We start from the raw sequence: 23,302 nt of genomic DNA on the forward strand, positions 1-23,302 counted from the left end.
AAAGTCTACCTGAGGGAAATCATAATATCACGCCCTACACGGCACCAGTCCTAGGGTGTTTATGATGCGCTAGAGTATGCGGGATAGCGATGCTCCAAGCCGCTGACCGAAAAGCTCTCCTCAAAGAGCTCAGTTATCTCCAGGGGGCATTTTCTGTCGCCTCATTTTTTTTTTTTCTTTTGCCTGGAGTGATCATCTAAAAGACCATTGTGGGGGCACCAGGGTGGCTCAGTCGGTTAAGCGTCTGCCTTCAGCTCAGGTCATGATCCCTGGGTCCTGGGATCTAGCCTCACATCTGGCTCTCTGCTCAGCAGGGAGTCTGCTTCTCACTCTGCCTCTCCCTACCCCCTCGTGCTCTCTCTCTTGCTCTCTCTCTCAAATAAATAAATCTTTAAAAAAGATAAGATTGTGGACTACTTGTTGAGAAAGAGAACTTCACCCTGAAGTCAGGAAGTTCTTGAAGACAAGAATCTTTGTGCAACACCAGGAAGAATCACCTTACAGGGGCGCCTGGGTGGCTCAGTGGGTTAAAGCCTCTGCCTTCAGCTCAGGTCATGGTCCCAGGGTTCTGGGATCGAGCCCCGCATCGGGCTCTCTGCTCCTCAGGGAGCCTGCTTCCTCCTCTTTCTCTGCCTGCCTCTCTGTCTACTTGTGATCTCTGTCTGTCAAATAAATAAAATCTTTTTTAAAAAAAAAAAAAAGAATCACCTTACAGACCTACCTTGGAAATAAACGTCAGGGCTCCTTCTAACGTTAATTGTATGTATTTATTATACCCTGCCTACTTCCAAAAAGGAAGGGAGGTCCCTCCCAGTCGGAGAATATGGCACGACAGTCGCTCACACACGGGGAGCAGAGGGATGGCAAGTAGCCTAAAGACGCAGGGGAAAGTCTCCCAAAAGCGTGGTCACAAAGACAGAACACCGGCTCCGAGCCTCTTCGCTGCCTTGGCAAAGCTGAATTACACAAAGCCTCGCACGAAGCGATGACACAAAACAGGCTGGTTTAGGAAGAAAAGCAACCTCTCTGCCAGCCCTAAACTCCTCGGTGAAGTTTACGCCAGGAAACTTTCTCTAAGGAGCACGGCAACAGATCGCTCTCCTCAGTCGTGATGAAATGCTGGGATATACTTCCTATGAAAGCATTCTGTATTTACCCTTAATAAAAAGCAGAGAGGATCAGGTTACCTGGGAAGGCATTTAGGGAGATGCTGCTGTCTAATCTCAGACTGGAGGAAGGAGCAGCTCACGGAGAAGGCAGAGGTGTGCCAGCTGCCCACCCAGACCCCAAACCACCATCTTCTCAGCTGAGCTGGGGAGCAGCCAGTCGACAAGATAACGCACTGACCCCATTTCTCCCCAGCTCGCCTGACCCGTGACACAAGACTTACCCAGTAGAGCACCGAAGAATGTCTGCCTCCAATGACAAGCTGGGTTTTGGTATAACTGAGGTGGAACTGCGCTGGGAAGAGCCAGGGCTTTGGAACCAAGGGTAGACTTGGGTCTGGGCCCCAGCTCTGTCATTTACTGCTGGTGTTGCCAAGAGCAAGTCACTCATTTGTCACCATGCCTGTTTCCTCATCTGTGGAATGGATCTAACAGTCCTTACCTACAAGGTGTTGGTGTTCTCTCACACTGTCACGATCATAGATACGAAAGGCCTTGTGGAGTAGGAGGGAAGACCGCCCACGGAGCAGAAGAGGGAGGTTATGTATCTCTTGCTTTGTTCCCAGTTCATTACGGAGTGTCATCGTATAGGTTAGGTACAAGGTTTAAAAGAAAAATGGGTTGGGGGGCAGGATATGGCCCCGCTGTAGACATTTAGGATCAGCGGTTGTCCTGTCCTATCCGTTCATTCGTTCCTGCACTTTCTGGGGTATAGATAAAGGCAATGTGGGTCAACGCCAGGATCTACAGTTGGCGCCCGAGACCTGCCCCACGTTGGGATTTGAGGAGACACCTGACGGGTGCGGGTGATTAGAAGCCTGACGTTAAGTTGAAGACATTCAAGGTGCTTTGAGAAGTTGCAGACTCTGAAAGGCAGGAGGCGGGACCAGCAAGACTGGCCACAGAAAGGAGAGGACTGGGCAGAGACTGGCAGGTGCTAAGGGAGGAACCAGGGACAGGGGGCAGCTAAGCATCCCTGTGGGACCACCTCACCTGGAAGGCCCTCTTCTGGTCTTCTCCGACCTGCCCTGAGGTGAGGAGGCCAGCGGCGGGCTCCCGTCCCTGCATCGCCTCTGGCTTTGAGCAGACCCCCCCCCCCCACCTCTGGGGCTCAGTGTCTTCTGCTGTGAGCCCAGATGAGTAACGTGGCCCCACAGGGTGGTTTTGTTCATTGAGTGAAGTGGAGCGAGCGTGTGAGTAGCTTCGCACACACTAAAGAAAAACGCAGATACTGGCTTTACTGGAATACTCACAAGTCTCAAAGTAGAAGCAGCTTCTCAACCTTCTTGAGGCAAGAGGAGTGAATTTAGTACTGCCCAGAAATTCACCACGGGATCGGCTTGAACTTGGGCAGGGGGCAATCTGTTGTTGTTTCCCTTGCCCTCGGTTCTCAATTCCTTCATGTTCTGAACCATCTGAGGTCTCTGGCTAAACGGGGCTGGAAGGGGGTGCCACTAAGTGCTCCCTTCTTCTGGTTTTTCTCTGAGCTGCTTCTCAGCTTGGCTCTCATCCTGAGAGGCTGTGGGAATGTGTTGCCACCTGGTGGTCATTGCTGAACATAGCGCCCCAGCCGGCGCTCCCCAGTAAGCCTGTCAGACACTTGAAGCTGGCGCCGGGAAGCCTCTAGCCATTGAGACTCTTGCTTGCTGGGTGCCCACAACCTGGACAAAATTTAGAGTTAACTGAACTCTTCTCTGGACTCTCTGTTAGGGCCTGGAGGCCTCTGACACGTGCGGTGTCAGTGGGGGTCTGGTGGGTGGGGCGTTTAATCAGGGAGTTCCCCTTTGCTGAGCAGGATTTCCTGTTGCTCCCAGCGCAGGAACCTTGAACTCTCCCTCCCCCTTGCACTGGCTCTGAGTGAGCCTCCTGAAATCAGGCTATAAGGCCTCAGGAATCCCTGGTTCCTTCTTGGTCAAACCCATGTGGATCACTTCCCTAGTATGAAGCCCCCTGGGGACAGCGGCTCCAGATCAGCCCCTGGAGGATGGCTTCTGGAGAGCCCAGCCTCCTGCTGCTGGGCTGGGAGCAGGATAAGGAGGGGAACCAGGAGAGGCCGCTTTCTTGGCCATCTCGCTCTTTCTAAGCCTCCACTGCTGCCTAGCAAGCATGAAGCTCTGTAAAAATATAAGCCTTTGGGGAAGTGGTGATGGGGCCAAGAGGAAGCGAGCAAACTGGTTTTGGGCAACTCTGCCGACAGCCGTGGAGGCAATGTGAGCCAGCCCCAAGCAGAAGCCACTGCCTCCCACCTGCCAGACATCCTGTCTCAGCAGCAGCCTGGGCCAGTTCTCAGTCTCTACAGGTCTCCCCCCCCTCCCCCGGGCTCCTGGGTGCTTGCTGGGCTCTCCAGGCTTGTCTGAGAAGCTGCAAAGGAGAAGCTCAACGACTCTCTGGCCAGCCTGTCACGAAATTAAGCAGAACCTCAAGGGCAAGGTTGCCTCCCTGTGGCTGAGCTGTGTCTAGGTGGCTGAGCTGTGTCTAGGTGTGTCAGGCCATGGTTTGGGATGGGCGAGGCCTTTCCCCCAGGACTCCAGATGCTTTTCCTGTGGTTTAGCTTGACGGATCTTCCCTGGTCCTTGCCTCTTCCACGGAGTCCAGGTTCTTTTAGTGAAACTGACACACACACAGACGCCCCCTTCTTTCAGGTGGGGAAATTCCCTGAGCCACGTCTCCCTTGTAATTTATTTTATTATTTAAAAAAATAATAATATTTTTTATTTCGGCCCAGTGAAAGATTTTCTTTCTGTCCCAGAGCTCCCCTTGGAGCCCCACCAAGTGGCCCGTTGTATCCTCCCTCTTTTCGGAACTCAGAGCAGGTGCCAGACCTACAAGGACTCTGTGCTCTCTTCCCACAGTCTCGGTCCCCTCTTCCATTTCCAGGCGTGAGTTTAGGACGTCCGATGGATAATATGGCATCAACAAGTCTGGGGTTGCCTTGCGCTTGTGAAAGCTTCCCACAGTTGTTCACTTGCCCATTCATTTACTGAAGCCCTGAGCCTGAGTTTGAACGCTGGCTCTGCCACTTCCTGGCTGCGTCACCCGGGGCCAATTACATCACCTTTCTGAGCCTTAGTTGCCTCCGCAGTGATTATAGTGTCTATTTCATTGGAGTGTTGGATAAGACCATGAAAGCAAAATGTTCAGCACTCTAGATGGTATAAAGGAACATACTCAACAGGTTCCAGCTGATTTAATGGTCTTCTGTAACCAGTGCCAAGATGATGCCCTCTGGTTCACTGAGGTGTGTCCATATTCATTCATTCAGCAAAAATATACTTGAGCACCTGCCATCTGCCAGGCTCTGTGGTGGGGCTAGAAATGAAAAATGGAGGTCACTACGCTTCAGGAGCTTGCAAGATCACAGGGGAGAGGGGCTTATAAACACAACATGGGGAGGGGATGTCTGGGAAGTTCTCTTTAGGGTCCCATCTGAGAATAATCTTGAAGGGAAAGTGCTTGTGTTCTAGATGGACGTGAGGAGAAGGGCTTTCTGAGCTGGGTGCACAGGGGAAAGGAAGTGAAAGCTCAGTGGTGCTTGCGGTTTCGGGGGCAGGGGGCTCCAGGCACCAGGAGCTGCAGAAGCTGGGAGACCCCCCCCCCCATCGCGAAGGGTGGGATATGAGACTCTGCCATTCCAGGGAGGTCGGACTTGATCTGAGGGCTACACGGAGGCTGAGGGGACTTGCATCTGGGTGTGGCTCTGGGGGCTGAGGTGGTCTCTCCCTGAAAGATAAGGGAAGTTACCCAAGAGCAGCTGTGGCATGTCTGCGTTTGGTTGGGGGTGGGGGTGGGGGTAAGCAAGATGGCCATCTGCCCTGGCCTCTCTGTCTTCTTTTCCAGGCTGCCTTCTGGAGCTCCATCTGGAAGGAAATGTTGACTCAGGGCCAATCTTAGGCCAAAATGCTAAGTAACCGTGGAAACCTGTCTTCTTATCCCTCCAGTCACCTCCCTGAGCAGGGATGGGCTCAGGCCTGCCGTGCTCATGGAGAGGAAATTTCCAGAGAATTCCCAGGTGGGAAGAGGTGGCTAGGTCAGATGCCCTAAGCATGTCCCTGCCTCTCCTTTCCCTCCTGGATGATTCTCTCGCAGGCTATCCTGCACCAATCACCCTGTTCTTATCACTGGTGCTGGGTCACAAAGCCCTCTCCTTGGTGTCTCTAACCCAGCTGAGATGGGCTGTTTCCGAAAGAACTCACCTACCTCCTAAAGGAGGGCGAAAGGGGTCAGAATCTGCAAGCACACCAGTCCAGTCAGGTTTCCAGCGCCAGCTGTGCAATCCTTCCCCAATGCCTGGGTCCCCTTCCTGTGGCTGGATCCGTGGCTTAGTCTCTTTCCTGGCCTCTGCCGTCTTACCCTGCGCCCAGTTTCTGGCCCATAACCCCGCAGAGGCCTCCATCCCTCTCTAAGTGCAGGAACTGTCCGTCCTCTGACCAGCTCTCAAACGTGGAGCAAAGCGATGAGGCTGACCTGGAGCGGCCAAGCCCCCCAGAAATTCACTCCTTCCCTGCCCTTTCACCCCTACCGGGCAACACGACTCGAGTCGTCCCTACAGCAGACAGTCTCTCTCTCACATAGGGCTGTTTGGTACTACCCGGTGGCAAGGGGCTGAAGGGGAGGGTGCATTTTTTTAATTTTTCTTAAGCGCATTATCAAGATTCAGCGATTGCTTTCTGGCGACTTCTTTTGGTAGCACGCATCCTCCTAGAAATGGCTCTCTGTGACTTCCTTCTCCGAAGCCGAGATAAAGAAAGCAGTTGCAGTAGAAACTTTGATGAGAAGTCACGCTGAGGGCTGGCAAAACTTCCCAAGCTCCCAGGGTGCGGGCATAGTGAACGCTGGAGAATGCCAGAGTGACAGAGATAACGTGTGCTGCGCTTTCACGTCTGGGGCTGGGGGTGGGGGGAGGTTCGCCCAGAGAGAAGCGGCGAGTCTAGGAGGCATGAACCAGGGATTCAGGCTTCAGGGACTCAGGGATGAACAAGGATTGATTCATCCCCAACAGCGATGAGGTGGGGAAGCAGAGGATGATGCAGAAGCCGCAGCCAGAGGCATCTCCCCAAGGCCCTGGAGAGGATGTGTTGAATTTTCATTTGGCTGCTACATAGATTGGTATTTAAGGCAAATATTATAAACCCTTCAATCCACAGTGCTGGCTCAGGTCCACCTACCCCTTCCTCTAAATCACCCTTTTGGGCAGGACTGAGACACCCATGAACTTCGTGGACCTTAAGTCCCAATTGCTTGTAAGTGTCTGGTTTCCAGAAGTTGCAGCCCAGGTGAGCGACTTCCAGGAAAGCAGGTTTCTTTCTCTTTTCCAGCAGGTGGTGTGGTGGTGGTTGGGGGGGGGGGTGGATCCGGGTGGGGGGCGGGGTATGCCATGTGGGAATGTGAGCCTGTGGCCCTTTCTCTCCTTTCTGCCTGACCGGTCATCCTTTTGTCCTGTAGTTCCTCAAAAAGGTTTGTCACCGGATGGTTGCTGGGGTGAGGGCATGTGAGATGTTGGTGGGGGTGCCCCCCCCCCAAGGGAAACACAGAGTCAGCAGATATGCTTCCGGGAGGTGCTGAATTTTCTGCCCTTCTAAGCAGGGGATCTTAGCTTGTTCCTTTGTCAAAGGATCTTTGATGCAAAAGCTGGGTCCCAGCTGCGCCTGACCAAGAGTCAATCCATGCTGCCCAGTTCCCAGGGCTTGCTGCTTTGCACTGTTTTATTCTGTCCAGGCTACTGTAACTGAATACCAAAGACTGGGTGGCTTACAAGCCATAGAAATTTTCAGTTCTGGAGGCTGGAAAGCCCACGATCAAGGTACTGGTAGATCTGGTGTCTGGTGAGAGCCAGCTCCTTGGTTCATGAATGGCTGAAGGGGTGAAGGAGCTCTGTGAGGTGTCTCTTCTGAGACACTAATCTCATGCATGAGGGCTCCATCCTCATGACCCAGGCATCTTCCAAAGACCCCATCTCCTAATACCGTCACTTTGAGGCTCAGATCTCAACCTGTAAATTTGGAGTGTGCGTGTGAGGGGGTGGGACACAATCATTCAATCTGTAGCATGGGCAAAGAAACCATAAATTCTGGCTAAGACTGCCACCAAAATCTATTTCTTGCTGTGGCTTCTGTTTGCCTCCTTGTCACAGGATCTTTCTGCGATACTAGCAGAAAGCCAGAATTTTCGAGCCTGTGCTTCTACTGCCCTGCCCTGCAGAGCTACACTCCCATCTGGTCCCCGAGTGAATGAATTCTGAGCCTTCTCCACGCCGCTCACACCCCCTGGTCTGCTCTTTCCATCTTCTTGCTGAGCGTTCCTGGTCTATGCTTCCTCTTGGCCCATCTCACTTCCTGAAACAGCCCTGAAGAGTGTTGCTTATCTTGATGGAGCTCTAGTGGCCCTCTGGGGGCAGGAGGCAGAGGCCTCAAGCGTGTCTGTCTGGGGAACTAAGAGAAGCGGCACTTTCAGATTCAACTCACATCAAACTGTCCTCCACGCTTCCGATAGCCCAGGGATGTGTGGCCCACAAAGGGGCAGAAAGTAATTGTCCCTGGATGGGCTCTCTCTAAGAAAAGCAGGGGTCTCCCAGGAAGCGTTCCACCAGAGAAGAGAAGGAATGAGTGAGTCGTGATGTTCAGACTGTCGCAGCTGCCCCTGGACCTCTAGCAAGATGTCTGGTGACAGCTAGGCTCACCGGGCCACACGGATCCCGTCCACACGCCTGTTGCTTGGGAGTCGCCTTGGGGAGGGCAAGATGGCTGTCAACAGCACTGCCCTGTTGATGGCCAACGTCACCTACATAACCGTGGAGATTCTCATCGGGCTCTGTGCCATCGTTGGCAACGTGCTGGTCATCTGGGTGGTCAAACTGAACCCCAGCCTGCAGACCACCACCTTCTATTTCATTGTCTCCCTGGCCCTGGCTGACATCGCTGTTGGGGTGCTGGTCATGCCTTTGGCCATTGTCATCAGCCTGGGCATCACCATCCACTTTTATAACTGCCTTTTCATGACCTGCCTGCTGCTGATCTTCACGCACGCTTCCATCATGTCCCTGCTAGCCATTGCTGTGGATCGATACCTGCGGGTCAAGCTCACAGTCAGGTAGGAGGGGGGCAGCGTGGGGCGGTGGGGGCTGGGACATGGAGCTGCTTCAGTGAAAGCAAATCCAGTCTGGCCTCTGAGCTTGAAAGAGGGCACTAAGCTTCTTTGCACCATTTGGTGTGTGAGCTGGGACTGGAGAACAGCTAAAGATGAGGAAAGCATGATGCATCTTTATTTTTTTTTTTTCTTAGCGTCTCTAGCTTGATGCATCTTTAATTAGTAAAATATTCTTGAGTTTTAGAAATGAAAGAAACTTACTAGCTAAAATAAGGAGCAAACAGAGAAGAACAGGAGATTTAAAGATGGTTCTGCTCTTTGCAGATGTAGGTTATTTTAAAGTTATTTTAACTTTGCTTCCTCTTCCAAGTTGAGGAGGGGACCAAGAAAAGTTCTCCATTGCCGAAAGTAGTAGCAACCGTTCCTAGGATGATGTGAACAGAACAGACCGCCAAATGGAGACATCTCAGTCCCCAGGTGTCCTGAGCGGCAGTTGGCTTATAAGCCGCCTCTCTCGTCTTGGGGAAGAGATGTGGAGAGGAAGCTACAGACAAGCTTTTGATACTAAAAAGCCCGGGCTCAAAGCCCAGATCTTGAGGTCTGAGCTGGGGCAAGTGACTTTTGTGGATTTGGTTCCTTGTCTTTCCACAGCAGTTAGGATACTCTAAACTCAGACTTAACCTCATTTCCATTTTACCTCTGCCGCTTTAAGCGTGTCAGGGTCACCTGCCTGTTTCTTTTTTTCACCTATAAAGTAGGGACAATAATTGCCCCTTCTTCATAAAATCCCACAGTTCACACGTATAAGGCTTTTAGAAAAATGGCTGCGCTCAGTCTGTGCTCACTCTAGGGTAGCTGTCACTACTGTTATCCTCAGCCAGTCGCCAGCAAGGACATGGGGATTGTCGTAAAACTAGCTTCGGTTTGTTGTGAAATGTGAGTGAGATAAAGTCTGAGTACACTGTCAGTTCGTAACAAAATCAGCTTCCTTCTTGTAGTCTGTGAGGGATGTTGCCGGGAAGGTTGGCAGGAGGAGGAATGGTGCCTCTCTTTGGAGGAGTCATTTGAGGTCCTGGAAACACTTCAGCCTCAACTCCACACCTCCACAGACCCCCATATATCGAGCAATAAGTGGGGTGCTGGAGCAAATAGAGAAGCAGGGGCAGGCACAGGTGGAGGGCAGCACGGGAAAGGCAAGAGTTGAACTCATGGCCTGCAGCCCAGCAGCCCAACAGAAACAAGACAGCACATGGCTGGAAACGTGCTCTGAGAGCATCTTGGGTAGGTGATCCCAAGAGACTTAGAAAACTCTTACCTTCCATGAACTGAAGAATTCTCAGGCTGGAAGGGTGCCGTGAGTGTGGCAACATATGTCTAAGCCATTTGACATATTTCCTTTAAAAAGTCCCCCAGAGAAGTTTGCTGGAACACCAGCTTTCTCCACCCTGATCACCCCGCTCCCTTTGTAAGCAATTCCTGCTGAGAACTCACCCATTCTCTTCCATTCAAACAGATACAGGAGGGTCACCACCCAAAGAAGAATATGGTTGGCCCTGGGCCTTTGTTGGCTGGTGTCTTTCCTGGTGGGACTGACGCCCATGTTTGGCTGGAACATGAAACTGACCTCAGAGTATGACCGAAATGTCACCTTCCTTTCCTGCCAGTTCCGTTCTGTCATGAGGATGGACTACATGGTCTACTTCAGCTTCTTCACTTGGATTTTAATCCCCCTGATTGTCATGTGTGCCATCTACCTTGACATATTCTATGTCATCCGGAATAAACTCAATCAGAACTTTTCGAGCTCCAAAGAGACAGGTGCATTTTACGGACGGGAGTTCAAGACGGCCAAGTCTTTGTTTCTGGTTCTCTTCCTATTTGCTTTGTCCTGGCTGCCTTTGTCCATTATCAACTGTATCACCTACTTTCATGGTGAGGTGCCGCAAATCTTTCTGTACTTGGGCATTCTGCTCTCCCATGCTAACTCCATGATGAACCCTATTGTCTATGCTTATAAAATAAAGAAGTTCAAGGAGACCTATCTTTTGATCCTCAAAACCTGTATGATCTGCCAGTCCTCGGATTCCTTGGACCCAAGCACTGATCAGACTTCTGAGTAGTTATCCGGCAAAGATGACTCTTCTCTCCATTGATCTTCGGATTCAGCGTCAGTAAACACTTGAGGACCTATCCACCTGAGCCACAGCCTTTCATGTCCTTAATTCCTTCTACTGAGGTGGGAAGCCTTTGACTGACTGCCTCCAATTGTACCTCCCCTAACATCCCTTCCTATAATCCAATTGTTTTTCCTGTCTTTCTTCTCTAATTCAATGTTCTGGATGCCTGACTTGAGGAGAATGTTCTATGGTTACTACTACCTGTGGTTCCTCCTCTCCAAACAGGAGAAGTCGTGGAATCTGAAGGATGCCATGTGGACTTAGTGATGAAAGTTCCCGGTCCCACTGGACATGGGTGTGGTGGTGACTCAGTTCCACTCTTCATGGCACCAGGCAGAGAAACCACAACAGCAGAGGCTGGGGAGATGGCAGGGACAGAATGTCACAAAGGGGCACTGAAACTGCTGAGTTCACCTGTAATTGTGTTTGAGTGAATAAAAGATGACCGCTAACTGTCCTGTAACTCTTTGCTGAGGGTCAAGGTCATTTGGGGTTCGCAGACCCAGCTGGCTGCTCTTGGCACTCAAGCTGCTTACCACTGGGAACCACGCCATGTTCACCTGTTTGAACTCTGGGCCTCTCACCCCTTGCCCTAGAACACCCTGCTCCTTCTTCCTGGGCTCATAGGAGCATTTGCCAACTTCATGAGTCGTTTGTCTATTGTTAAGAGAAGGATCAAAAGAGGCAGAAAAGAGACACAGGATAGCTACTATTTCTGGAGTGCTGTCTATGTGCTAAGCACTTTCCAGACATGAGCTCTTCTGATCCTGACCATCTCTGAGGTCGGTGCCACCATTATTGTCCTATCCATTTTGCAGAAGGAAAATGGAGGCACAGGGAGGTTAAGTAACTTGTCTATAGTCACACAGTTAACAAGTAATGTGTAAAGCCGAGATTTAAACTCAGCCTTACATTTCGGGAGAACCCAAACTCCTCACCACCTATTCTCAGGCACGAGGAAGGACTTGTCACTTCTCCAAAGGCCAAACTCTCGAGTTCACCTAATGGACAATTACCAGATGCATGGATCCAACAATGATTTGTGTGCTCAAGGACTCCTGGATCTTGGGGGGGAGGTTGCCCTAGGTACTGTCACGGATGTCTCATTAATCCAGACACCAGGCAGGGACAGAGTCCCAGTCACATACTTTCAGCACCGAATGTGGCTCCATAGATTCAAGGGGACATCAGAAGCACTTCATAGTGTACATAATTTACATCCAAATTTGCAACTGTGGACTCTCCCCAAACAATGAATGTTTGAGCCTAATGAGAGCAACAAGATGGGGATTTCAATTAAACCACTTCAAAGAGGGTAAATGTACTTCAGATTTTTTTTAAAGTAATTCTTAGCCACTTCTGAAAGTTTATCCTGACGGCAAGCTTAGGCCATAGCCCATTAGTCATATTTATCTAGTTAACATTACATTTCATTTCAGTGAAGTTCCTCACTGCTCCCCCCACCCCCCGCCCTGTCACCCCAGGAAGAATGAACACTATCTGGGAAGTTTGAAGACTTACGTCCTACTTTCCTACTAAGCTGAGTTGCTTGCCGACCTGCCCACTTCCCTGCACTGCTCACAATCGTATCTTAAAGTTGAGCGACCAGGACCGGTCTCCATTGTCCCTGGAGGTATGGCAGGCCACCTTCATCTCGTCAGTCTCCCCTTCAACATTTGGGGATCTTTCTTCTCTAAAAATCCAAGCGCGGACCCCAAACCACAATTTTTTTCCTTAATGGCATCCTGTTGTTTGCGTTAAGGCTTCTCCCCCAAACCCCGAATTCATGGTTGTGCTTAGTTAAAATGCCCCTTTTGGATGATGCCCTGGGTTTACCGTGAGGCTTCTGGTGACCCTGGTGTGTGCTTCAGCCCAGAAGGCATCTTTGCCCAGTTGGATCCTTGAGGGAAGTGCTGTTTCGTTTTTTTTCGTCCCAAACAGAAGCACTTCATAGTTTACAAGCAATCTCTGCTGGTTGCTATAGCAATACTTAGCACCTGCTCTTTAGGGAAACCACCATAAAAGGGACCACTTCCCTCAAAATGAAACAGCGGTCTGTCCTGTGTCATTCGGTGTCATAAGATGAGCCGTAGTCTCTGAGTCTCAGAAAAAACCCTGTTTTCCCCTCTCTTCTCCTTTTGTCCTCATCCTCCCCCGTCTCTCTCTCTCTCTTTCTGAAGGCCACTGCTTAGCAAACCCACGGGGGGTTTGCAGGGAGTTGTATTTTATTTTATTTTATTTTTTTTTAATTTTGTTTTGGTCAAATGAGAACATCCTGAGCTAAGAGGTTCCACCAGCCCAGAAGAAAGCCTTAACGCAAGAACGCCTTTTGGAGTGGACTCAGGAAAGATGAACCAAGACTCCCCGGTGAGGAGCTCCGGTAGAAGTGGCCGAGCTCCACTCCAGAACTTCAGGCTCAGAGTTTAGCGTCCTTGCAGCCTCCCGGAGCCCATCTCCTGGCTAGCTCCCTTCCACAGGGCCGCTGAGGGTGGCTGCAGGATTTGGGAGCTCCAGGAAGAAGGGGAAAAGATTATACCCAGACAAAACTGAAGTTGGCTTCCTCGTCCTCTGTATGAATTCACTGGAACAAAAGCAGATGTTGAGTTTATAGACTTAATTTTTTTTTTTTTTATCAAGTCTACTGTGGGTAAATGAAGACCAAGTCAGAACGAGCAAAGGCTACTGCCAAGCTTGCGATGGAAAGAAAGCGGGCGACGGCCACTTGCATTTTGGCAGGGACTCGAAGGCAGGCAGCGGAGTGGGGGCATCTTTCTGGGGGTCGCAGGGAGGCTCCGCTGGGCCTGGCTGGAGGCTGGTGGCTAGGGAAGCTTCGGGAGGGCTCGTGGAAGGGGGGCAGCCTGTGGGATGGGTTAGGAGAGCATATCTGGCTTTCTCTGGTTGGTCCCAAGGTGGAAGCAGGACAAAAATTTGGCAAGCTCTCCATTATTACTAGCTACTTGGGGTTGATTGTCACAGGGATTACCATTCGGTGTTCTGGACTTTTGCTGGAGATTGTGGTCTGATTTCCTACAAATCTGACTTCTGGCAGACTGGCTGCCCCAGCCAGTTACTGTAGATAAGATGCTGGTTTCCTGGGCCAGAAATTCTGCACAGAGCTCTATTTTTATAGATGGTCTGGCCATTGTCCATGGGTACATTCAGTTTTTTACAACCACATGTACATTTTCTAGAGACATTCTGTGCTTAGAGGCCATGCTGGGTATGGTGCAAATGGGAAGACAGCTGTGCATTGCCCCGACTGCTCAGATTACATGGTATATGCCCCATCCCCTTGTGAAGTCTGACGTCTCTGTACTTTGCCGGGTCGTTACTATTGTGGAAGACTTAGCACCAGGTCAGCCTGTTGTACGAGCCATGTGAACCCAGGCAAGTTCCTAGGACTGAACCTTGTCATACCTAAGTGTTGTTTGGTTTGGTTTTTTTTCCCTTTTTATGATGGAAAAGTTCAGGCACACAAAAGTGAAGAGGCCAGAATAATGGCCCCTCAGATATCTATTATCCTGCTTCAGTAGCGATCAACTTACAGCCCACATTGATCCACTTGTGTCCCTCCCCACCTGCCGCACCCTGATTATCTTGACATTTTGGACATCAAATCATTTCATCTGCAAACATTTCAGCTTTTATTTATGAAAGGTATTTTTTAAATGATCACTTGGCTTATTCTTATTATCCACTCATCATCTTAAGTTATACATCTAAGGAGTGAAACTTAATTCTACCCTGATGAAGCAGCAATAGAACAAAGAGCACCAAGGAATACTCAGAATGCTAGCACATGACTTGTTCTCCGTAACTCTGGGCCTCTCATTTGCTTGACAATGTTACCTTTTCATGAGTTGGGCACTTTACTGATACCGGTGCCCAATCCATTTCTCCTTGGGTTGCTACTTTCTTCGGTTTCATGGTGCTATCTCCAAGCCTTTCCCAGCGTCTGTTTGGATGTGGCTTTCTCAGAGATAAGAAGTGATTTTTAAAAATACAACCACAGTGTCTGTATGAATGATCAGTTGCTGTATGTTTTTTATTGATTTTTCTTTTTAAAAAATGTTTTTAAAGATTTTATTTATTTATTTGACAGAGATCACAAGTAGGCAGAGGGAAAGGGGGAAGCAGGCTCCCCGCTGAGCAGGGAGCCCAATGCGGGGCTCGATTCCAGGACCCTGAGATCATGACCTGAGCTGAAGGCAGAGTCTTAACCCACTGAGCCACTCAGGCAACCCTGATTTTTCTTTTCTTTCTTTCTTTCTTTCTTTCTTTCTTTCTTTTTTTTTTTTTTTTAAGATTTTGTTTACTTATTTATTTGAGAGAAAGAAAGCAAGAGAGGGGAGGGAGAGGAACATGTAGACTTTGCACGGAACATGGAGCCCGACACAGGGCTCAATCCCAGCACCCTGAGACCATGACCCGAGCCAAAATTAAGAACCAGGTGCCTAACTGACTGAGCCACCCAGACACCCCAGTTTTTATTGATTTTCTTGATCACACAGGCCAGCCCTGATTCAGTTTAGGAGGGGACTGAATAATAGCATGAGTGCCAGGAGCCATCTTCGAGGTTGGTTATTTTTTATTTATTTATTTTATTTATTTATTTTTTAAAGGAACTCATAGTTCCACCAGCCTTCTAAAAAAGATTTTACTTGTTTATTTATTTGAGAGAGAGCGAGTAGGGGGTGGGGAGAGGGAGGGAGAAAGAATCTCAAGCAGACTCTGTACTGAGTGTGGAGTCCAATGCGGGGCTCGACCTCAAAACTCTGAGATCACGACCTGAGCTGGGACCAAGAGTCAGATACTCAGCTGATTGAGCTACCAGGCACTCCTCAGAAACTGGCTCTTGATGATGTCATTATCACATCTGAAAAGAACTTAACAATAATCTCTTAATATCATCAACTAGCCACTGTCTAGACCTTTGGTCAGGATTCAAATATGTTCCATATACTGCAATATGTCGTTCTTTTCCTAAGCCCCTTGTAATTGGCAGATTCCTTCTTCCTCCCTTCTCCTCCACCCGCCCCTTTTCCCCACCTTGCAGTTTATTTGTTGAACTCACAGAGGTTTGACGAGGAGTCAACGAGGTGCAGGTAAAACAGGCACGGAAAACAGGCCTGCCGCTGGACCACATGCGTTGCTGAACAACCTGGACACACATCCATGCCCAGCCTTTGATGGGGAGGGCTATCTTTGGGGTGGGGAGGTGATAAGTAGTGTTCAGCCTAAATTCACTGGAGGGGTGGTTCTGTAATTCAGACTTTCACAATCAGTGGTCAGGCTTTGAGCCCCAGCAGGAACCAAGAGAAGCTTCTCTCGCTGCAGAGACAGATCTCCTTGATTTGTCCCAGCTCTGCCCCAGGAAGCTCTCAAGAGGTCTGGACGCAGCAGCTGTGGCTGCCGACACCCAAACACCCACGTGTACATGGCTCCATGCTCCAGATACCAGATGCATCTGTTCCTAACAGCTTCACACTTCACCCCCAACCACACTCCACGAGGGAGGCTTCAGTGTTCACCTGGGAGTCAGGGAAGTTAGCATTCTCACCTGATCCATTGGCAGGACAGGCACAGTTGCACACCTGCATGTGTGTAAATGCTGATGAGTGTGCTTGTGCTCTTCCAAATGGGTACAAGGCTTTGTTGCACCAGGGTGCATTTATCCAGAAGGGGAATCTCCACTGCTATTTTGGGAGTGCCAGGCCGACAATTTTTTCCGTTGCCTATATTATTATATAAATAAGTTTATTTCCACAAAAGGCTTCCCTCTGATGAGGTATGCTTGTGCAGTGCACAACTTGGATAGCTATACATTGCAGCACTGCTTGGATTGACTGGTTGTTTCCTTTGGCCTGGTCTCTTCAAACAGGATAAAACCACTTGAAGCTCAAAGATCTCAATTTCCCTTAATCAGATCCAGGATTCCTGAGACCCCTGGGAATGGTTTATCATTCTAGTTGAAGGCTGTTCACTTCCTTCCAGTCATGGGGTTCTTCATTCTGCTCATCTTGACTGTCTTTTCAGGTAAGACAGGGGAAGGAAGGAACATCTCTAGCCTCCAAACTTCCCAAACACCTTGCATTTCCTTGCCTTTCCTTCTCCTCTCCTACCTGGAGTGCTGGCTCAGTAGCTCGAACCCCGGCAGGAATGGGATAGGAAAATAACAGGAGGAGAAGAGAGATCCTGTTCAAATTCTTCCTTGTTCTTAGCTCTGATAGGAGGGTAATGAGGGGAGGGAAAAATTTTTTTAAAAGGAGGGTTGCAAGAAATTTGAAAACCTCAGCTAAAATGTGGGCTCCGTATTCTCTCAGTGTTAAGTTCCCTTTCCCTGTCCCTTCCCCTTCGCCAAAGAGTGTTTGTGCAGATGGATAAGGCCGGGACTTTCTGCTGTCTGCCTGTGCCCGAGCCTAGAGGTGAGACCCCGGGTACTGACCTGGTGACCTTGACAGCTGCTGTGCCTCTTCTTGGGTCCCCACCCAGGCCTGTAGAGTGAGCATCACCCCATCTACTTTGTGGGGTGGATAGGAGAATAAAATATCAATTCATATGGGGGACGTGAACCTGCCATGCAGGCAGGTCCCAGGCATTGCTTGTGGGGACCTAGCCCATCTCTGGAAGGCTGAGAGACAGGGGGCCCTGCTGCCCATCTCTGCTCCTTGTTCAGATACTTCCCCAGCCATGGTCAAGGGGGATGTGGTGTGCATGACTTCCTCACTACACAACATCCTGAGATGATGGTGCTGCCCCTGTAGGCCTTGCACAGAGGAAATGGAAAGTTTTGAGCTCCTAAGACCAGAACCTGACTCCATCTGCTCTCAGCACTGTGCGGCCGGCAAAAGCCTCCAAACCTTCTCAGGTTTTGAGGGGGCCTCAGCTGAGGAGGGGGCTAGGGGCACAGGATGTGCTCACAGTGAGCCTCGGGTTCTTCAAGCCCCCTGCCAGGCAGTGGTGAGAGTCTGCCCATATCCATGCAGAGGGGGACCCCTCGGGCCAGGCCACAAGACTTGCCTAGGGTTGTGGTAGTAGCCGTCAGGCTTGCCGGAGCCAGCACCTCAGACTGGCTGACTTGAACGACAGAGATTGATTTCTTCCCATTTCCGGAGGCTGGAAGTCCGAGATCAAGGTGAAGGCAGGTCTGGTTTCTTCTGAGGCCGCTCTCCTTGGCTTTCTTGTTGTGTCCCACATGACTGTCCCTCGGCCTGTTGTGTGTATCCTAAGCTCCTTTCTCATAAGGACACCAGGCAGGTGGCCTTAGGCCCTTTCTAATGACCCCACTGTAACTCAATTACCTCTTAAAAGGCTCAATCCCCAAATACAGTCATATTCTGAGGTACGGGAGGCTAACACCTCAACATACAAATTTTAGGGGGACCCTATTCGGCCCCTCATATTCACGAACCCAAAACAGGCAGAAAAAAAAAATCAGCTTTTGTGCTTTAACTGATTTTTCTGGGGGACAGCAGGGGCTGCAACATGTTTAAAGGAACAATGATACGTGTGTGTGCGTGTGCATGCACGGGCACACGCTTGCCCATGTGTGTTTTCACAGATGCTATGGTCATGGATGAAAAGGTCAAGGAGAGCTTTGCGCTGGACACAACTTCTGCCACCTGCAGCTACAATGCCCACTATAAGGACCACCCCAAATATTGGTGCCGAGGCTACTTCCGGGACTACTGCACCATCATCGCCTTCACGCCCAACAGTACAGACCGCGTGGCCCTGAGGGACACGGGAAGCCAGCTCATCATCACTGTGTCCTGCCTGACCAAGGAGGACGCGGGCTGGTATTGGTGCGGCATCCAGCGGGCCTTTGCCAGGGACGACATGGATTCTACCGAGCTGGTGGTGACTGACAGCACGGGAGGCCTGGCCCGTGATCTCTGGTCTGGGAAAGGTATGGAGCCTGTCAGGAGTCCAGTCAGGGGTAACCCACAGTCGTGCGTGTGCATTACATGTGGTAACTACTCGCTGAAGCCGGGGAGAACCAAGTCAGGCTCTCCCTAGTTTCTTTGGGAGTAACCTTGTTTCTCCTTCCTTCCGAAGTTGGGTGGTTGCTGATTGTTGGGGATTAGCTTGGAATTCCAGGAAGAGTAGGGTGTGTGGGCTCTGGGGTCCTCTTGGAAGCTCCCTTTCTTGACAGCGATCTGGCTCATGGGATTTGGGAGAGGCTCATGGCAGCTAATAATTGGAAGGGCTTTGTGCTGCTGGCCAGGGAAGGCTCAAAGGTTGATATTACACATCTGTGCTTCATAGCCAGCCTTGTAGGTCTAGAATCTTGAAACTCCATTTCTCGAGAGGCAAGTGAGGCTATGAAAGATGACCCAGGTACCCGGATGAGCCCCCTCAGAAACGGGGATGAAGATCACGGCCAAACGCGTCAGGAGTACAGTTTACATGGAGGCTGCTGGGTGGGTGAAGGTTGGACTGGGGCACGTAGGGGAAGGTCTGTCCAGGCCAGTCAACCAGTCTTTTGGGCCAGAGCTGAGTTCTCCAGATGCTCACCAAAATTCTTCTGTCAGTTGTTCAAAGTCTCTTTTCTACGTGAGAAAGCCTCTGTCTTGGCAAAGAGCTTAAGGACAGCACTAGCCTTTCTCTTTTTTCCCTCTGTGTCTTCTCAGTCCTTTCCGTTTCTAGGAGGGAGGTCTTTCTATCATAGCCCAGAGCACGATGCCGGTAGGAAAACAAACCAAGAACTTAAGAAAAGCTGTAGGAAGCCTTCTGGTGCTGGAGAGAGGGTCTTGCTCATATGTGAGCAACTACTCCTTTGTCTAACAAGTATCTTATTCAATGGGTGACATCCTCACACCTAGTGTGTTTCTACTGTATAGTTAGGCTCGGGATGAAAGAGGCTCACCTAAATGTCTCCTTAGTTTAAGCCCCCACAACCTCCCCAACTAGATTTGCCAGAGAAGGCAATGTGGGTGGCCATGGCAGAGCTTTTCCCATTGGGTTTTGGTGGCTGTCAGGAGCACAGTGTGGCAATGATGTCATCTATTGGCTCCTTCCTTAAGGATTGGACTGGCCCTCTTGTGCCTCTGGTGTCCCCTCCCATAGGCTTCAGCCTGGGACTCTCTAACCATGGGCCACTTCTAGTCCACACAGGGCTTTTGTGCAAATCTGCAAAGAGGGTCCCATCTCCAGGTGCAAGGAACCCAGTGAGCGGTGGTATATGGCTTGGTGAGCAGAGTGTGGGCTGGCTGTCAGCCCCTACTTGTTCCCTCTACTCTCTGCCCCATGCAGGGCACACTTAGGGTGCCTCAGCTTGGGCCAGCATCTGTTCGGAACACAGTCTCTGAGGGTTGAGGGAATGACAGCCAGAGACGCAGAGATGCAGAAGGCAAGGGCAGGTCTGGGGACTGGCTCACTAGACCCTCAGCACATTTTTTCTGATGCAGGCCTGTCAGGCAACAAGACCAGAAGCTGCAAGGCATCCAGAGTGGTCCGCAAGGCTGATCGCTCCAGGTGAGGACAAATGGGCTATGGAGGTGCCGGGAGGCAGGCAAGGGTGACACAGCGTGGAGAAAGATCTGTCCTAAGGAGAGAGCAGTGTCTCACATGTGAAGGGAGGGACATGGCGCCCTCAGGAGTGGTCCGGAGCGTCTTTGGGACTTTTTCTCAGTCTCTGATCTGCTGCTCTCACGTGTACTTGCCACCTCTCTCTCTGCACTGCCCTTTTCTGTTTCATTTTGGCCATTTCTAGCTCCTGAGCTTATGTCTCCCCTGCTCAAGAGACCAGCCAGTCTTGGCTCTGCCTACTCCAAGTCTGTTAGTCTCTGAGGGAGGGGCCAGACCCACTCGGTCTGCCCACCAGTCCAGGTCCGATCAGGCTTGGGCTGGGGGACAGGAGCACTCTGAAGGGACACGGTGGCAGAGCTCCTGGAACTGGGTAGGGGCGGGGGATAGAGCAGATCCCAGGAAAGTGGATCCTGGGCAGAGAACCAAATTCGAGCGACATGAATTCCGTCGGTCTGTGACTCCTTCCAGGATGTCCATTCTCATCGTCTGCATACTGATCACGGGCTTGGGGTCCATCTTTATAATCAGTCATTTGTCCAAAAGAAGGAGAAGCCAAAGGAGTAGAAGGGGTAAGTAGTCACTGGGGGGTGGGGATTAAGCAAAATGAAAGGGGCCAAGGAGTAGTTTTCAAATGAGTGAGTGTGACCCTCTTCCTGTTCCCTGGACCCATGGAGGTCAATGCAGCCAGCCATGGGCTGGGGGAGATTCTGCTTCATGGTGACTAAGGCCCCATGAGAGGTGACAGAGAGGGTATGGCGGCCGTGGTAAGTGGGACCACTTAGACTCGGGAGGAGGGAGGCCTTGAGACGACCACACTGTAAGTTCCAGTGTGTGGAAGGTCACCTGCCTCCCCAGCACACAACCTTCCAGAGGTAGACTTACTCTTTGCTTGAAACTTTTGTTCACCTGGGGGGACTGTCAAAAGACCTCTGGGGCCTGTGGGTAAGTAGACATAGAAAAGTCTCCTTGAGAAGGTTCAGGAATGGAGACGACAGGCCCACAGGCCTCAGTTCTGGTCTTTAGTCACCAGAGGAAGGGCCCTTAAGCTTTGTGCCTCCTTTTGCCCTTGGGTATTACAGGTAGAATCCTCACTAGAAGCCAGAAAACCAGTCAAGCTTCTTTTGTGATCCCCACACCTCTGGTAAGTTCCCTCCGTGGCTCATCCTGAGCCCTGGGCCTCACAGTTACCTGATCTTTAGGGATCCCCTTTCCTAACCAGAGGATAGGAATTTTGTTCAGCAGGGACTCTGTGGATCTGCCCACCTTCCCTTTCTCTCTCTCTCTTTTTATTTTTGTTCACCTTTCCTTTGGGGCAGCATCAGAGAAACCAAAATCCTCAAGACCACCATGTGGTGGTTCTTCTAACCTCTCAAGGAGACACAGGATAGGAAGAACACCACATATAAGTGTCACTGTTTGGCTAGTAGGACTTTTTTTTTTCTTTTTTTATGCTCAGAAGTCACAGAAGTACGTCGGGCCACAGAGGGACTGTATACATAGTTACGAGCAGGCTCCCCCCTCCTCTGGGTCTGGAAGTGCAGGAAACAGTGCTTCAGAGAATGAGAGTAAACGTGCACACACACACACACACACACACACACACGTGCGTACACACACACACACACACACACACACACACACACAACTGGAAGCACCTGCTACAGAAACACGGGGTAGAACTGGAGGAATCTGGAATTCAAAGCTAAGTCTGAGAGGTCTCATACTCTCCCTGTGATAATTTGGCCCCATGGCAGAGCAGGAGCCCTAAGAAATCAAAGGCCTGGCTCCCTTTTGTCCTCTAAGGGCTTTGGGAACTGGTGGAGATGGGGAAGGTAGTTGTGCCCAAGACCCCTCCCTTCAGGACACAATTATACTGTAGGTTTTTGCAAAAACCAGTGTCACTTCTTCAAGGCATGATCTTGGGTAACTTTTCACTTCTCTGGGCCCATTTTCTGCTATAGATTGAGGACCCCATTCTCATATTCCCCAGGAGTTTTTAGACATACATTCACTCTTCTTTCAATGCATGGGGACCATGCTAGGTGTTGGGGATACAAAGGCAAGAAAAAGAAATGGCATCTGGCCTCATAGAACTTATAATGCAAAGTGGGAAGGAGACAAACCATCACGCAGATGAAAACTGTCAGCATAAATACTCGACAGGAAAGGCACACAGAGTGGTGGAAATTGAGGCAAGGGAATCCAAACCTACTCCGTTTGAGCAAAGAGTTGTGTGACCTGTATTAGCCGTGTCCTGCTTCCTCACACTCAGGCAATTGGAACATGGCAGCTGGAATCAAACACCCGTCTGGCTTTGATGTCCCTGGGCTCTGCAGGGGTCCAGTGGCATTAAATCACCAAAGCTTGGTGAGAGGTGACTGACCGAAGGGCTTTCAAGTAATGACAGCTGATTTTTGCCCTGAGAACAAACTACGGTGTTCAGTCCCCATAAAGCCACCACGAGAGAGTTTGCAACTTCTATGGCAGAAACATGCAGCAGAGGAAGGCAACAGATCTGAACTCGATTTCCTTTTTCTCTTCCCCACAAAATAGACAAGTCACTGAAGCCCTCCTCCTGTGTCCTGACTCCATAGAAAATGGCTCATGCTGAACAGATGTGACTGAAGATTTATTTAGTTTATGACTTAAGTGATGCTACAATAAAGTTGTCATGACAACCGACCCCCACCTTGTGGGAACCGATTGTGATCTCTCAGGTGTACTGCAGGACCCTCTGACTTGCCAGTGATCGCTTGCTGCTAGCTGAGAACAGCAGGCGCAGGTGAAGAAAAGGGGCAAAACCTGGCTCAGAGGGCCAGGAGATCACTTGTGTTTTCTTGGTTCACCAATAAACTCCTGACTGGTGTTGAATGGACTCTCAGGTATGACTAACTTCTCCTGGGATATCCCTGGAAGTGTGTTTCCAGAAAAGTTTCAAGCATAATATTGCGATACTTATTTCTGCATTGGTATTACCTGCTATCAGAAGAAGAGGTATCGGCCAAACCAGCAGGTGTCAGGTTTTCTTGGGGGAAAGATTGTCCCCTCTGGGACATTGTCTGCAGACTGAATGGAGGCCGCTCTGGATCAGTGAGAAACCAAGGTGTGGTGAGTGAAATATTCAGTCACATCAGGAAGCACAAATCAAGACGGAGGGAGGCATTGGGAGCTGTGGGTACAAGGGAGGCTGTTCTGTCCGAAATGCCAGAGCCACCTGCATGTCTGCACCTTCTCTCCCCATGTGAAGTTTTCCCTGCTATTTCAGGGAGTTTCAGGAGCTCCCCATCACTGCCTCTGCTGCCCCTCACAATCCTACAGGTTTGTTCTAATTCCACGAATGAGGGT

The 23,302-nt window shown here is 50.3% G+C and overlaps 2 protein-coding genes and 1 long non-coding RNA gene across 5 annotated transcripts in view; 2 read left to right on the forward strand and 1 right to left on the reverse strand.

Moving 5' to 3' along the window:
* The window catches only part of TMIGD3 (transmembrane and immunoglobulin domain containing 3), a 65,523-nt gene extending 42,884 nt beyond the window's left edge, over window positions 1-22,639 (forward strand). For 2 of the 3 annotated variants that reach the window (XM_032360763.1, XM_032360762.1), the window contains exons 2-7: window positions 16,308-16,462; window positions 17,988-18,335; window positions 19,837-19,903; window positions 20,426-20,526; window positions 21,037-21,098; window positions 22,511-22,639. In XM_032360763.1, coding sequence (XP_032216654.1) covers window positions 16,423-16,462; window positions 17,988-18,335; window positions 19,837-19,903; window positions 20,426-20,526; window positions 21,037-21,098; window positions 22,511-22,522 — 630 coding nt within the window. In that variant the 5' untranslated portion in view covers window positions 16,308-16,422 and the 3' untranslated portion in view covers window positions 22,523-22,639. Of the gene's footprint in view, window positions 1-16,307; window positions 16,463-16,760; window positions 16,852-17,987; window positions 18,336-19,836; window positions 19,904-20,425; window positions 20,527-21,036; window positions 21,099-22,510 lie in introns of those variants that run through there. The other variant, XM_032360760.1, reaches the window with a different exon arrangement.
* On the reverse strand, window positions 749-10,717 carry LOC116600632. The gene is made up of 2 exons (XR_004289735.1): window positions 10,628-10,717; window positions 749-4,475 (listed from the first exon to the last, which is right to left on the reverse strand). It is a non-coding gene; the product is annotated as an uncharacterized LOC116600632 (long non-coding RNA).
* ADORA3 (adenosine A3 receptor) lies at window positions 7,537-10,878 on the forward strand. Its single transcript, XM_032360758.1, has 2 exons — window positions 7,537-8,252; window positions 9,763-10,878. Exons 1-2 carry the CDS (start codon window positions 7,903-7,905, stop codon window positions 10,367-10,369), a joined length of 957 nt encoding a protein of 318 aa, XP_032216649.1. The 5' UTR covers window positions 7,537-7,902; the 3' UTR covers window positions 10,370-10,878.
* Window positions 22,640-23,302: the final 663 nt, after the last annotated feature.

The sequence above is a fragment of the Mustela erminea genome, chromosome 10 (assembly GCF_009829155.1).
Source record: "Mustela erminea isolate mMusErm1 chromosome 10, mMusErm1.Pri, whole genome shotgun sequence".
NCBI lineage: Eukaryota > Metazoa > Chordata > Mammalia > Carnivora > Mustelidae > Mustela > Mustela erminea.